The following is a 15588-nucleotide window of genomic DNA, read 5'->3' as shown; positions in this document are numbered from 1 at the left end:
TATGCAAGTATCAATAACAAAGCTTTTTGTTGGTTGTACAAAAACAGAATGACTAGATAATGACAAGTTTATACTTTTTTTCAATTTATTTACACATAAAATATACATTTCAAACAGGTTCCTCTTTTTTGATTTCTGTCTTTGGCAGTTTCTTAGGTGACTTCTTGGGAGATTTGTAACTTCTCCCATATGGACAAATCTGTTTATTTAAGCACACAGAACACTTTGGATATACAGGAAGACATGTCTGTTGTCCAAATCCAACTAACAAGTGGTTTATCTCTGACCATAATTCTCTGTAAATAAATTCATTTGTAAGATAATTCATGGTACTCAAAATGACATACTATGAATCAATAGAAAAAATATATGTGGCACGTGTTGATAGGTATTAAATTTGTTATGAATTCAAGTAACCCAAATATAATAATATATGTACTCTCAAGATACATAACTATCTCCTTATCATAATGCTACATACCAAGTGTCAGCCCTATATCTACTAGAAATAAGAAAATAGCTTGGACAATATAAATTTTCTTAAAATAAGCTATGTTCGCTTGTATTAGTGTTGTTGTGTCATGAAATAGAAGTTCCTTCATAATATAAGTTCCAAATGGAACAAATAATCTGTAATATTTTTTCCACTGGAAAACATATTACAGAATTTGTTCCTTACAGAATAAATGGTATAGAATATTTGTTCCAACAGGAACAGATATTATGTCATTGTTCATAACAAAGTTTCCCGGGGAACTTCTGTTAGGCAGAACAAATATAAGTTGACAGTTGAACGTTTTGGTAATGTTATAATTTGTCATTTATTCAAAAAATTGGCTTCATATCTGCAAGAATGTTCACAAATATCCAGATATTTGTTGTATTTTGTGAGGAGGTCATTACAGAATGAGCGACTTTGATTAATAAATTCCCTAGACAGGCTTTCAACATTACCTTGGCAACCAATCCTCCAAGCTTTTTCTTGTATCTTCTGGTTGTTTTGTAGGTTTTTTATGCCATCCTAATCTGTTTGAGATCCTATGTACATGTGTATCCACTCCTATACCTTGTATTTCATTCCATGCACATTTCATCACTAGATAAGCCATTTTTGGTCCAACACCTGTAAGTTTACAGAGGTCTTCCACTGTTTTAGGAATATCACCATTGTACTGGTCTAACAGAATTTTACTAGTCTTTTTGATGTACTCCACTTTTCTCTGAAATAAAATGTATAATTAACTTATTTTTTACCATCACCTTAACTAGGGTACTAATTTACTGATTTACTAGTATCAGACTTGACAAAGGGGGATAATTTTAACTAGTAAAATATTTAAAATATATAAAATAAGGAGGTGTGGTATGATTGCCAATAAAAGTAATAAAAAATAGATGGTCGTAATATTGTATGGAAAAGAGCAAGAACACATTAAATAAGTCAAAATATACAGAATATCTATAAAAATAAAATTAAGACACAAAAACAATTTTTTTTAGAAACTAGAGGCTCTAAAGAGCCTGTGTCACTCACCTTGGTCTATGTGCATATTAAACAAAGGCCACAGATGGATTCATGACAAAATTGTGTTTTGGTGATGGTGATGTGTTTGTAGATCTTACTTTACTGAACATTCTTGCTCCTTACTATTGTCTCTATCTATAATGAACTTGGCCCAGTAGTTACAATGGAAAATATTTTGTAAAAATTTACAAAAATTTACAAAATTTATGAAAATTGTAAAAAATTGACTATAAAGGGCAATAACTCCTTAAGGGGTCAATTGACAATTTTGGTCATGTTGACTTATTTGTAGATCTTACTTTGCTGTACATTATTGCTGTTTACAGCTTATCTCTCTCTATAATAATATTCAAGATAATAACCAAAAGCTGCAAAATTTTCTTAAAATTACCAATTCAGGGGCAGCAACCCAACAACGTGTGGCCTGATTGGTCTGAAAATTTCAGGGCAGATAGATCTTGACCTAATGAACAATTTCATCATCGTCAGATTTGCTCTAAATGCTTTGGTTTCAGAGATATGAGCCAAAAACTGCATTTTACCCTATGTACTATTTTTTAGCCATGTTGGCCATCTTGGTTCGCGGGCGGGGTCATGGGACACATTTTTTAAACTAGATACCCTAATGATGATTGTGGACAAGTTTGGTTAAATTTGTCTAAGTAGTTTCAGAGGAGAAGATTTTTGTAAAATATTACAAAAATTTACGAAAAATGGTTAAAAATTGACTATAAAGGGCAATAACTCCTTAAGGGGTCAACTGACCATTTGGGTCAAGTTGACTTATTTGTAGTTCTTACTTTGCTGAACATTATTGCTGTTTACAGTTTATCTCTATCTATAATAATATTCAAGATAATAACCAATAAAAACGGCAAAAAATCCTTAAAATTACCAATTCAGGGGCAGCAACCTAACAACGGCCGGGTTGTCCGATTCATCTGAAAATTTCAGGGCAGATAGATCTTGACCTGATAAACAATTTCACCCCATGTCGGATTTGCTCTAAATGCTTTGGTTTCAGAGATATAAGCCAAAATCTACATTTTACCCCTATGTTCTATTTTAGCCATGGCGGCCATCTTGGTTGGTTGGCCCACCGGACACATATTTTAAACAAGATTCTCCAATGATTATTGTGGCCAAGTTTGGTTAAATTTGGCCAAGTAGTTTCAGAGAAGATTTTTGTAAAAGTTAACGGACGACGGACGACAATCGGACGCCAAATGATGAGAAAAGCTCACTTGGGTGACTTGGCCCTTTGGGCCAGGTGAGCTAAAAAAGGGGGGTCTAGAGCCTGTGAATAATTGGAGTAATCCCAACATTTTCAACTTTATTAAGTAACGATATCGAGTGTATAATTTGCTCTTCAGTCAGGCCATCTTGCTGGCTTACTACTATTGAAAGCAATTGACCTTGCAAACTTCAGGTAATCAAGTTAAACTATTAAAAGCCCACAAAATAATACACACTTCCACATGCAGGAATGTCTATGATTTACTTGGAGAAACAAAAAAAAATGTGGATCAAAACAAAAAATAGGTGGTGCACAAAGGCATTATATCTGACACAATACTTATACAAGTGTATTTTATTTACTTGTATAGGTAAATCATTTTATTGGCTTAGTAATGTCCCTTCAACATTCAGATTTTTTTACTTATACAAGTAAAAAAGTCATACTATCTTCTTTTCTTGAATTTCTCAGGACTTCTTTGCTCCAATAGAATTTTTAATTGTCTGTCCTTTGCAGATGTATTTTCTTATCATTTAAGTGTAATTTCATGGACAATGAAAATCTCGTTTGTCATATCTTCAGAACACTGCTCATTTACAAGCCCCCAATGGGCAATTTTTGAAGGCCTTGTGCAATTAGTTGTTTTGTTGAATTAATGAGATGAAACATTGAACTCCAATAAATAATTATGAGCTAACCAGAGAAAAATTGTTAAAGTAATGTTTTTACATCTCAAAACCTGAGAATTTTAGGGATTGTAAAAAAAAATTACTTATACATTTGTACAAGTAAATTTTTGAGAAAATTAAGGGGAGATTATTCAAACCTTATAAGAAAAAATGGACATAACACAATTTACTTAAGTAAATAAAGATAACTTATACAAGTAGTACCCCTGACTGTATATAGTTAGATTCTGAGAAAGATTCAATAAATTTCAATAAGATGTTTTAGAGGAGGCCAAGCAGATACAAATTTATATTGTAATGTGTGGCTATGACAAATTCCATGTAATGCCAAAATAAACCCCTCAAAATTATTCAGAAAATTAAGAAAATTTAGGTGCAAAAGTATATCATGGAAGTAAGATTTTGTGAAAGTTTCACAAAATTCTGTGAAGATGTTTAGAAACATGTATAATTGAGAGACAAATGACTGGACAGACTAATGGACAGATTTACTAAAACACTTTACCTCCCACCACAGTTATCAAGGGGTATATTTATTGTAAGAATACCTTCCAAAATCCAACTGGATAAATCAGCTCACCAAGCTTTTTATCATCTGTTTTTAGAATGTTGTCAATGGTACATCCATGTTCCCGTAATCTTGACATTGCAGCTGATGTAATCTGATCTTTGGTTTGACTTGACAACATCAAGGACAACAAGACTTGGTATCTGTACACCTAAAATAAAACAGCAAGAACTAACTTTGGTTTGACTTGACAACATCCATTTGACATCAAGGACAACAAGACTTGGTATCTGTACACCTAAAATAAAACAGCAAGAGCTAAATTTGGTTTGACTTGATAACAAGAACTATAATCTGAGAATTAACTGGAATATAAAAAGGTCAAAGGTTACAAATTCAAAACTACTATAGACTTTATAGAAGAAGAAAAATTTGAGTGGTAACAGTTTTGCAAATGACATAACTTTTACAAATGTGTTCTACAAGGATCACCAGTCCTTCACCTTTCATCTGATACCTAAAATACTAAAATATATTCTACATAGTTTACGATTTACCCTTATCAGTCAGGGGACTAACTTAAATGAGTGATTTTCTAAATCACTGATTCAAGTAACATTATGTCCATAAAGGTTGGAAGTAAGAGTTGTCTTTCTTTAATAATCACCTATTTAAGTAATACAAATTAATCACTAGACTAAGTGACTTAATTTTATTGTAGCTTTAAATAGAGAATACTAATGATCCAGGGACTAATTATGTTGCTAAAATTATCAGAACCAACATCTGTGTTGATAGGATGACTGGGTCATGTCAGGTGAAGACCTTGTTCTAAATCTAGGGTAATGACATAAAAATCACTTGTTTAAGTATCATACATCAATTTCCTTCCAAAAAATCACTTCTTTAAGTATCATTATTTTAATAACCCCCACTAATTTCAACACCCCCGAACAGTGAAATTTTGATCGCAAACAGTAGAATTTTATTACATAATCTATAAGATGAAACCTTGAATTTTACAGGAAAAATACTCCCACTGCTGGGAAAAATCTGTAAAGAAAGTATCAGTTCATTATGTAAAGCCATTTTTATAGCATTTTTTCAACTAAAATAGAATTTGCAGCTAAATGATTGCATCAAAGGCATAAACCTTGCTGCTTAAAAGAAGCAAAAAGTTCATTTTTTTCAATTTCACTAATGAAAAGATATTATCTAAACCTATGTGTTTAAAATTTTGGTAAAACTACAAAATCACAACTTGTGACAAAACTTCGAATTTGCTACTTAAATAAGTGATTTAAAAATCACTTATTTCAATAAGTCCCCCGACTGCTATGGGTAGGAACTATTTTGTTTTAAATCTATGTACTACTTTCCAGTATGTTCTGTTTTGACCGGGCCTGATTAGGTGGTGTTACGTCTTACAAAGTCTATCCAAATTATTTTTGCAAAGAATTCCGCTCAAGCCAGTACTAGGTGCCGTCTGAACTTGCAGTGAGTTGAGAGTTTTTTTGCTCCGTGTTGAAGCTATCACTGTGACTTTGAGATTAAGAACAGCAATTAAAGCACTGTTCATTTGCCTTTCTGTGTTTTTTTTTATGCTTAGCATGTGCTGATTTTGTGTCATGGTTGGATACCCCATATCCTTTTTTTTCTATTACTGATCCTACTAAATGTATTAGTCCCGGTGTAGTTAAGACAATTGCATAGATGAATTTCAAATTCATGCACTTTTGTATACCTTGCGGACTCTAAATAAAGCTTATTTATTCCCATAAATTTCCTATGTCACAATGCTAATGTTATTACGTCACAGTATGTACTGATTGTTCCATGAAGTCGTTTACGCCAATTGACCTTGGGCCAAATGACCCAAGGTCAATCGGTGAAACTCATTCATAAAAAACATCTCGAGATTGGTGTATTGCTTGTGCTGCTACTGTGCAAAATCAATTGTCAAACCTCTGGTTTAGCTGTAACATCGCTTATTACATCACATCCCATGGAATCAACAGGTGCATCTCTGTTCTTTCTCATTTCATGTATGTTTTTCAACTGATCTCTCCAAGTAGGTGGTTCCCATTTCTCTTTCTTGAATTCTCCTCCATACTCATAACTGAAATCAGTCTCATATTTGATCTCTACTTTCTCCTTCTTAACTTTTCGTTTAAGCACATCATTTGACTCTTTACTGCATTTTTGGGAGCTTCCACTAGTTCCAGTCCTTAAAAGTTGAGATCTAGTAACACTAGGTGAATTGAAATACTTTGATGTTTGTGGGTCATTCATAATATACAGAACTTTCCTTGTACTCTGCATAAGTTTAAAGTTTCTAACTGCCAACATGCAGAGAAAGCGAAAATGAGAACTGCACGTGTATATGTTTGTTTACATAATGAAAAAAAATATCCCGCGGGTAAATGCTCTACTTCCGGTTTTACTTTCACTTTACAAATTGATCAAAACACACATTTAGAGTAAATATTCCTTGAATTTATCTGAAACTATTAAAATCAAAACTACTTCATGGATACATAATAACTGTGATTTGTTTGATTTATGATCACAGTTTATTTTCACATTTGATTGTCAAGGTCGTTTGATTCCAGTTTAATCAAAGGGGAGATAAATACCGAACCAAGAAAAACATGGCATCTTCAGGACCTGGTATAAAATGTCCAATGATGCTTCTAGCAGGCAATTCTCACCCAGAGCTTGTACAGTTAATAGCAAAGTAGGATATTCTACACAAGCTGTCTCTAAAATTTTTAGTTGTCATTCAATTTGTTAATCTAAACGGCTCAACACAAAAATGACATAATTTTTAGTCATATTTGTTTTTTTTTGTGTCATTGGGTTGCTGTCTCGCTGACGTATAAACTGCATTTCATTTTTATTTAAAATACAAACAACATTCCTGAAATAGAATACATGACAACTTGGACCAAAGACAATTCGGATAAGGCCAACACGACAAATTTTAAGACAACTCTTGACTACTTTTAAAGAGGGTGGTAAAGGGGGTAATTGCACATGCACACGTTTGTGTTGCTTAGCGGGGGGAAAAAATCTGTAATTGAACGTTTCATTATTCATCACATTGCACAACTTTGTATATATACTTGATAACTCTCTGGATTTTCCTAAGAATTCTTGTTCGAATCAGATAACGGCTGAGTGTTCCGATAGAAATACTAACTGGAACTCTCAAATGTAAATATAAACCAAGAACAATAATAATAATTGCGACACTCAAAATAATCCAATAAGTAAAATATGCATCCATATTTTTTTGGCTGATGATGATTGAACCGGCCAAAAAACTGTTTGAAACTGTCAATTTGGCCGACGGCCAGTTCTTATGAAAACACTGTGTGACTGTGTTTTCTAATAAATGTAAAAAAAATCAATTCATACCAAAACAAGAAATTAATTAAAGCAGGCCATCCTTAAATTTGTATTTAGTTGTCATGGCCAGCTGGTAACTGGATTCAGTTATATTTGTGTGCACCAATTTTTTCGTGGATTAAAGAAAAATTGTATTTTTGTGGAAATTTGATCTTGTGGTTTTTCACATTTCTGACTACAAGCCAATAGAACATTTTTACTTCTTTGAACATTTAGATTTTTTGTTCACCTGTAACCAAGAAATCTGTGAAAACTTGTATCTCATGAATAATAATGAATCCACAGTAGCCACCAGAAGCCATCCTGTGGCCATGAGACTTTCACTAAGACAGATAACCCAACTTCTAACAGTTAGTTCATACTCAATTATTATAATATTTTGATTACATGTGTTCCAGGGAAAAAACTTAACGGTCCCCCAGTCGCCCATGGCGACCAGAAATTGACCTGGGCTATCTTTTTATTCAGTTGTGGTAGCCCAGGTGGCGAATTGAAAACAAAGTACTCGACACGGAAATCCGCTGTTTACCGTGGCTCCAAGTGCCGGCTACTTCACTGACAAAAATATAAATTCAAAAAGAAAAAAAAATCTTTTTAAAATGTATACAGGCAAGTGTCGAGAGTCGTATTGTCGCAAAGTCGAAGTCGCGATAAACAAGGATGTAAAATCAGTGTTTACCTTTGACTAAATATAGTTCACGTTAATTCAGGTCACTGATTGGTCGTCTATTTAAAGTCCGGAAAGTATCGTATGTTTGCAAGGATAACAAGAGAGACGTTCCAATGGTCATTTACAATATGAAGCAATCAAATAGGTACCCTGTTCGGTTTTGGCTTCAAGAAAGCGAAGAAATTCAGAGAGATGACAATAGCATGTTATGAAATAATATCAGTCAAATAAAAGAACGTATAATATATATAATGTTGTTAAGAATCTGGAAAACAGTACCTTTTGTAGTTCCCTTTTCAAAGCCCACGTGGTGTCCAGAGAATGAAGGTCAAAAAACGAAAGTAGAATATTGTCGACCACAAATAAATAAAATTAGTTCAAAATGATTTTAGTTTCCTATTTACTGAACAGTTTACCAAAAAGAGAAAATCAGAGGAGATATCAATTTTATGACAATGCTTTTGAAATACGTGTACAAGTCTTTTGAGAAAAAAGGGGGGTCATTTGTTTACAAATGTACGTAGTTACGCAAAATAAATCGATCAAGATATTTAATATATTAGATTATTAAAGAAATAAAATTAAATATTTCATCGATCATCTATTTGTATTTGAGGACAGAGAATTCTTTAGTTGTCTTAAAAAGATATTAAAAAAAAAACTGGTACACAGGGTATGAAGATTCTGTAAATGATTTTTTTTATTAAATTTGATTGAAGTCAACAACAAAAATAAGACAAAATTTACATTTTCCCAAGCATCTAAATCACCTCCAGGTATGCTCAGAATGCAGGGTTTTGAGTCTAAAATTTCAAAATTTTCTTGGCGGTGATACTCATAGTGAAATAAAGTGGGCTACTAACTTTTTGTCTGGGCTAACTGATTTTCAAGTCTAGTAGCCCAGCTGGCTACTGGCCTTACAAAGTTAAGTTTCACCCCTGTGTTCTTTCAAAAATAATGGTCAAACAAAAAATAATGGCCAAACAAAAAATAAGTACAATGCAAAATTAAAGTAAATATCAAATAGATATAGGACCTCAAATTTCAGTCATATGCGAATTGTAAATACTAAATAAAATAAAGAATAAAATAAAGTAAATGTAAATGAAAGATTATCAAACAATTGAATTAAAAGACTAAAAAATATTTAGAAAATGAAAAGGGAAATAATCCATACCTCATACTTCAGAAAGGAACATTTTACAACATGGTTATTTTCACTTTTTTTTATTCATAGAATGTTTTTATTTTTGATCATATTACAGCCGATGAAGACAATTTCATTTGTATGATCCTGACGATGACATTGATATTTTCTGTAAAAAAGTAAAACAATGTCAAAAATCTGATCAATCACTTCCAGACTTCTTTTCACAATGTATGTTTTTTTAGAAATTTGTTCACTACACTTTTAAGGTTTTTTTCCTTCTGAAAATTATTGACCACATCATTTGACCAAAATAAATTTGTAATACAAAAAATGTATATAAGTGAGATGCATATCCTAACAAGAAATTATGTTCATGAGGTTGGTCCATGCATGGGACCAATGTTGTCTGAAGTAAAACCTAAAAACAAAATGTAGCAAAGGTTAGTCCAAATATTGATATTCATTATAAGAGTTCACAACTGAATTGTAATATCATAATGACATTATTACTGTTGTAATGTGTCTGCGCCTGTTAGATTTGTATTTGATATTTTTAAATATTTGTTATTTAAGTTTTGCTGAAGTTAAATTTCATGAAATTTCAAGGCCAATACTGACCCTTCGTGAACCTTCTCCTTTGTATTCTGTAAGCCTTCCATGTAACAATATCTTATGGTTAAAATAAAATTGTGTTGTAATATTTATAGATTGTTGTATACCTTCATGTCTTTTTATTAACAACCACTACTGTATCAAGGAATGCTTGCAAACTCAAAGCACCTAATCTGCTGATATAGAAATCATGCTTTCTTACACCATGAACACACTATTATTATTTTTTCAGACGTTTAGGTATTAAGCTATCTGAGATAACAGTTTTCCACAAGACAAACAGAGGTAAGAGAGACAGACTTTATACTGATAAATATCATTTTAGGCCATATTTAAGTTTTGAGGATGACATTTTTGGTATTTTATTAAGTGTTACTCTTGACCGTCCTTCTGTCTGTCAGTCACATTTTCGTTTCCACACTCTAACTTAAGTTTGCCTCATGCAAATTTTATGAAACTCATGCACATTGCTAAGGAGCACAACACTCAGACAGAGTTCAAATTTAGGTTGTGAGTCATTTACCATTCTACAAATGTAGAGTTGTACCCCTTTTTAACTTGGAAAATTGCAAAGCTTGAGCGGAGGCATTTAATCCTAAGACACATTCTTCTTTTATTTGTATCTGTCAGACACCTACTTCCTGTCCTGTTTTCCAATATTTTCAAGAAAGAAAATATGAGTTTCAAAGATGACCAATGCTTCTTTTATTTTAAGTAGTAAAATATGAAATCCTAACTAAAGGCTGGATAAGAAGTGAATCAATGTAAAAGCTAATGGGATGATGATCCAGGAAATGACTAAACTGGCTTATCTCATTCATACAACATTGTACAACACTTACAATTTTATGTCATAATTAAAGTTTCTGAATACATGATAAAACAGTTATTAGTCCCCTACCGACGAAGTCAAAGGGGACTTTAGGTTTGCACCCTGTCCATCTGTCTGTCCGTCTGTCTATCTGTCAGTCCGGCAAATCAGCTTTCCACACTTTTTTTCTTCGTTCTTGGAGATATTGATTTGATATTTGGTATATAGTTTTATCATGACAAGTTATAGATCAAGTTCGAATTTCATTCTGGTCTGATGATTAGGTCCAGAGTTATGGACCATAACTCTGGACCATATCTAATGTTAGAATACTATGTTAAACCATATTGCTGTACAAAGGGAGATAACTCATTTTTGAAAAGACATTCTTTGTTAAATTATTTGAGGAATTTTTTGACAGGTTTGTTTGTTATTTAGTATAAACTAATTTTCTGAATGCTATGTATATAAAAAAAATTATGAAGAGAAATCCTTTAATTAGATAATAATCTATTTTTATTAATGTATATATTTCAATACATTACATTGTGTAGATAAAAGTTGTTGACATTTTATAGATAAGTTACAAATCTGTATTAGTTTGTGACAAATGAAAGAAAAAAATATTTGGCACTATTAATTATATCTGATTATAAATTGAAAATAGATATACACTGTATTACATCATATCTATTTCTAGAGAACTATTAATCATATCTAATGTTTTTTTCATCATGCTTATAAGATATTGATTGATAATTGGTGTATAGTTTTATCATGACAAGTTACAGATCAAGTTCAAATTTTTGTTTCAGTCTAATAATTTTGTGCAGAGTTATGGTCCTTGGACTTGAAAAATTCACTCAAATAATCAGTTTTCAACACTGTTTTTAGTCATGCTTGAAGATATTGACATGATATTTACTTTTTGTTTACACCATGACAAGTTATAGAACAAGTTAGGATTTTGTTCCAGTATAATGAATTTTTACCCGGTAGGGGACTATGTATTGCCATGCAATACTCTCAGAATGCTTGTTTTATGTAGTTTTAGGGTTTTACTAATTGTTGAAGACCTGTAATGTGACCTATACCGGTAGTGCTTACATCCATGTCTCTTGGTCTCTGGTGAAGTGTTGTCTCATCAGCAATTATACCACATCTCCTTATTTTTATACAGGTCCCAGTTCTCATTTTTCAAAGGTGAGGTAAAAGCATTAATTATTTAAATCTTACATGAAAGCATTCAAAGACTTTGCGGTCAATTTTATTTTGTTATTATATTTTGGATATTAGACCATAACAGGTGAATGTCCAATTTCAAAAGTTCTTTGACCTCATTCATTCTATGTCGGAAACCTATGCTGTATCAAATATTTAATCACAATCCAAATTTAGAGCTGTATCAAGCTTGGATGTAGTGTCCATACTTGCCCCAACTGTTCAGGGTTTGACCTCTGCAGTCGTATCCAGCTGCGTCCAGCAGAGCATTTTATTTTAGATTTAAAGGGTTTCATAGATGAATAGTATTTAAGAGATTTAAATTAATTAGATATTGTTGTTTTTTCCTTTCAGAGACCAATGTAGAGATTGAAGAGTCTGTCAGAGGAAAAGATGTTTATATTGTACAGACTGGTACAAAGTAAGTTGTCTTGGATATGTCTGTATACAATTAAAAGTCAGTTGTTGAAGTGTAGATTGACTATACACTGTACAAATAGGAAAAGAGTAAGTTTTCCTATTTGTGTTACAATAGTACAGATCAGTACAGTTATGTAAAAAGATATTTTTTTTGAGTTAAGGATGCTTGTACATTGTATACCATTTCACAAACGGATACACATTAACTTGTCTTTATGTTGTACTAGTTAATGGTATCTTAGTACTATGTAAGATATAGAATGTAAACAGAATAAACATTTTGATACTTTCCAATAAAAAATAACATTTATAAGAGAAAACAATTTTATTTATTGAATACACCTTTTTTTTCAGAGATGTTAACAATGATTTGATGGAATTGATGATTATGGCCTATGCCTGTAAAACCAGTTGTGCAAGGAATATAATTGGAGTTGTACCATACATGCCATATTCAAAACAGTGTAAAATGAGGAAACGAGGGTCTATAGTGTGTAAATTAATGGCTACTTTGCTAGGAAAATCAGGTAAGCTTTTAGAAGAACTTTTAATTCAGTTTTTTTCACGTTTATCTATGTCATGGCCAGCTTATTAGAGAACTTTTAACTTATTGGTATGATACTATATTATACTTGTTTTTTTAGCATCTTATAGCTCTGAGAGAGCCCCAATTGGGTATTTTTTAAGTCTACTATTTAAAAACATTTTTACCTTGAATTATCATTCTGTGTTTTAAAATCATCACAAGCAGTGATGGAGACTGCCATGTTGGTTGAATCCATGTCATTTCCTACATTACAATGTCCACTTGTATGTGATTTTTACAAACTTGTACTGTTACTAGGTTTTACTTTCACCAACTTGTATCAAATATTTAGATCAATAGGGCTTATATGTTTTTTTCATTAAAAATGTATATTTAATTACTAAAAAGTATCATGAAAATACTACGGTCTCCATTCTCCTTCACACCTGTCTACTAATACTTTCATTGGTTTCAGTCCTTTCAGTATAATGTGTTTTTTTCCAGGCCTGACACATATTATCACAATGGATTTACACCAGAAAGAAATCCAGGCCTTCTTTGACATTTCTATAGAGAATCTCAGGGCATCACCATTTCTTATAGATTATATAGAACAATCAGTAAGTATCATGTGTAGCATTATAATCAGTGCAGCAATTAGTTAAATATTCAGTTTTGAAGAAGTTTCACAAGATGAATAATGTTGGACATGTTACAGATTAATTAATTCAATTTAAGAAAATACTGTGTATATTAATAATGCTATCTGAATTTGAAATGACAATTCTAATTGGGAGACATTAATTTCATAACTAATTTTTGATAATCCTGTCATGCCTGTGAAGCTCCAGTTTCAAAATATTTTATGGTGAAAAATGTTAAGTAATGTTATTTTTGTTAATTTTTTCCAAATTTTATAACTCAGAATTTTACATAAAGTTCTTATGAAGTATAATTTGTGATACCAGGTATCAATGCTTCTATATGTAAGCTTTTTCAAGATATCAGGAGTTAGCAGTCAATTTTATCAGAAACATGAATTTTACAATCAAACGTCAAAGAATTTGAGATTTATGTAGCTCTTGTTCGTGATGAAAGTGCAATGTAAATCCAGTAAAAGTGTTTCAGATGCACCAAATTTATAAAGGATTATTTTCATTAACCAATGATTAACTTCTTCAGGATTTGAGAAAACTATTTCAGAGTATTTAGGATTTGGTATTTATACCCTTTCCACTGCTGCACATATAGTAAAGATACTTTGATTCACTGGTAGGACTGTTTAAAGATGCATCAATATCAAACATATAAAGACATTGTTATTTAAAAGAATATTTCACTTAAATGATTGATTCTTCAGATTCCAGATTACAGAAATGCCATTATAGTGGCTAGAAATCCGAACTCTGTAAAACGAGCTACATCATATGCAGAGAGGTTACGTCTTGGTATAGCTGTTATTCATGGGGAAGATAAGATCATGGAACAAGATGATGGAGAAGATGGCAGAAACTCTCCTCCTCTACCAGAGGCTGCTGCTGGGTCCAATGTGGGAATGGGATTTGGTCTTGAAAGTCTTCCAGGTTTGTATGGATAGGTCTACAATATATTTTAGTACAGTAGACTCCACCTAATAGGATATCGGCTAAACAAAAAAATATCGGTTATTGTAATATTATTTAAAAACACCAAACCCTTCCCTATATGTTTAATGTTAATTTTATCGTGTAATCGAATATCGGATATAAGAATATATCGGCAAATAGGATAGGAATATTCAGGAAAATTTTGTTCAGAACCATACACAATCGGATATTTTCAATGTTGTTCTGACAGGAAATGGATCCAGAAATTCGCCAATTACAATCTTACAGACAAGAAATTTTTTTTTCTTCATATAAGGAACTATTTCTTAATAAATTGTTATCTTTATTTATTACATCAATTTGATATGTGAATTAATTACCCGTACAATTTAAAAAAAATTGAAATATACAAGTGCAGTACTTTTAGAGAATTTTATAAAACTCTTAAGTGCTCACAAAATCAGAAATATAATTTAAACTGAATGTACCTCCTTCTGAACAATTTATTGCAATAAAAATATAGATCCTTTTTGACAGAGAATTCTGACTTTAGTCAGATATAATTATGTAACATGTGAATGATGGGAGATGCCATTTGGGCTAAAAATATGTTTCGTTTAGTCCAATGGTACGCATCACCAGGTAAACTCAATTTGCGACAGCAAAACTACCGATGGATGTCAGCAAAGCTTCAAATACAATACAGTTGTCTCTTAACTAGATGATAGCTACGTACTTCCAAATATATTTTTGAATAATGAGGGTGTTGAAGCTATCCAGTTAGTAATAATTTTAGCTGCTCCAGTAGTTAAACTGATGATAAATTCTTTTCAGGCTTTCGGTGTAAGTATGACGCTCATTTTGAGGAGTTTTAACAGTGGTAATGTTTTTTTTTAGATGTTTTGTAGTGACTGTTTACTGTATATATTGTATGGTGTAAAATAACATGCAAATTTACAGTTAAATGTCTGCTGCTACACAATTAAACTGTACAAGTCACATAATACAAATAGCCACCTAGAACCAAAGTAATACTTTCATTATTACCTCTCCTTCAAATAAATTTTGTTGATGAATAAGGCCACACCAAATACTGTTACCCAACTAATTTTCATGACTTTTGTCCAGTAGAAAAATAATACGAATATGTAAATTTGGATCTTCAGTTATAAAAATACATCAAAAAAATTAGATAATTTCGAAATTAAATCTCTGCGATGTC

The 15588-nt window shown here is 31.8% G+C and overlaps 2 protein-coding genes across 3 annotated transcripts in view; one reads left to right on the top strand and one right to left on the bottom strand.

Moving 5' to 3' along the window:
- Nucleotides 1-73: 73 nt before the first annotated feature.
- On the bottom strand, nucleotides 74-6561 carry LOC127709923 (endonuclease III-like protein 1). Its single transcript, XM_052215627.1, has 4 exons — nucleotides 5925-6561; nucleotides 4000-4170; nucleotides 955-1220; nucleotides 74-296 (listed from the first exon to the last, which is right to left on the bottom strand). Exons 1-4 carry the CDS (start codon nucleotides 6306-6308, stop codon nucleotides 110-112), a joined length of 1008 nt encoding a protein of 335 aa, XP_052071587.1. The 5' UTR covers nucleotides 6309-6561; the 3' UTR covers nucleotides 74-109.
- Nucleotides 6562-15588, top strand: part of LOC127709921 (phosphoribosyl pyrophosphate synthase-associated protein 1-like) — a 22844-nt gene continuing 13817 nt past the window's right edge. For both annotated transcript variants that reach the window (XR_007985853.1, XM_052215625.1), the window contains exons 1-6: nucleotides 6562-6696; nucleotides 10035-10087; nucleotides 12189-12255; nucleotides 12609-12781; nucleotides 13285-13400; nucleotides 14141-14363. Coding sequence is in view for 1 of the 2 variants with exons in the window: in XM_052215625.1 (XP_052071585.1) it covers nucleotides 6611-6696; nucleotides 10035-10087; nucleotides 12189-12255; nucleotides 12609-12781; nucleotides 13285-13400; nucleotides 14141-14363 (718 nt within the window). In the remaining variant the exon portion in view is untranslated. The remainder of the gene's footprint in view (nucleotides 6697-10034; nucleotides 10088-12188; nucleotides 12256-12608; nucleotides 12782-13284; nucleotides 13401-14140; nucleotides 14364-15588) is intronic.

This window comes from Mytilus californianus, unplaced genomic scaffold (genome assembly GCF_021869535.1).
Source record: "Mytilus californianus isolate M0D057914Y unplaced genomic scaffold, xbMytCali1.0.p SCAF_7, whole genome shotgun sequence".
In the NCBI taxonomy this organism is placed as follows: Eukaryota; Metazoa; Mollusca; class Bivalvia; order Mytilida; family Mytilidae; genus Mytilus; species Mytilus californianus.
The sequence above is the reverse complement of the archived record's forward strand: the minus strand, read 5'-3'. Positions and strand labels throughout refer to the sequence as shown.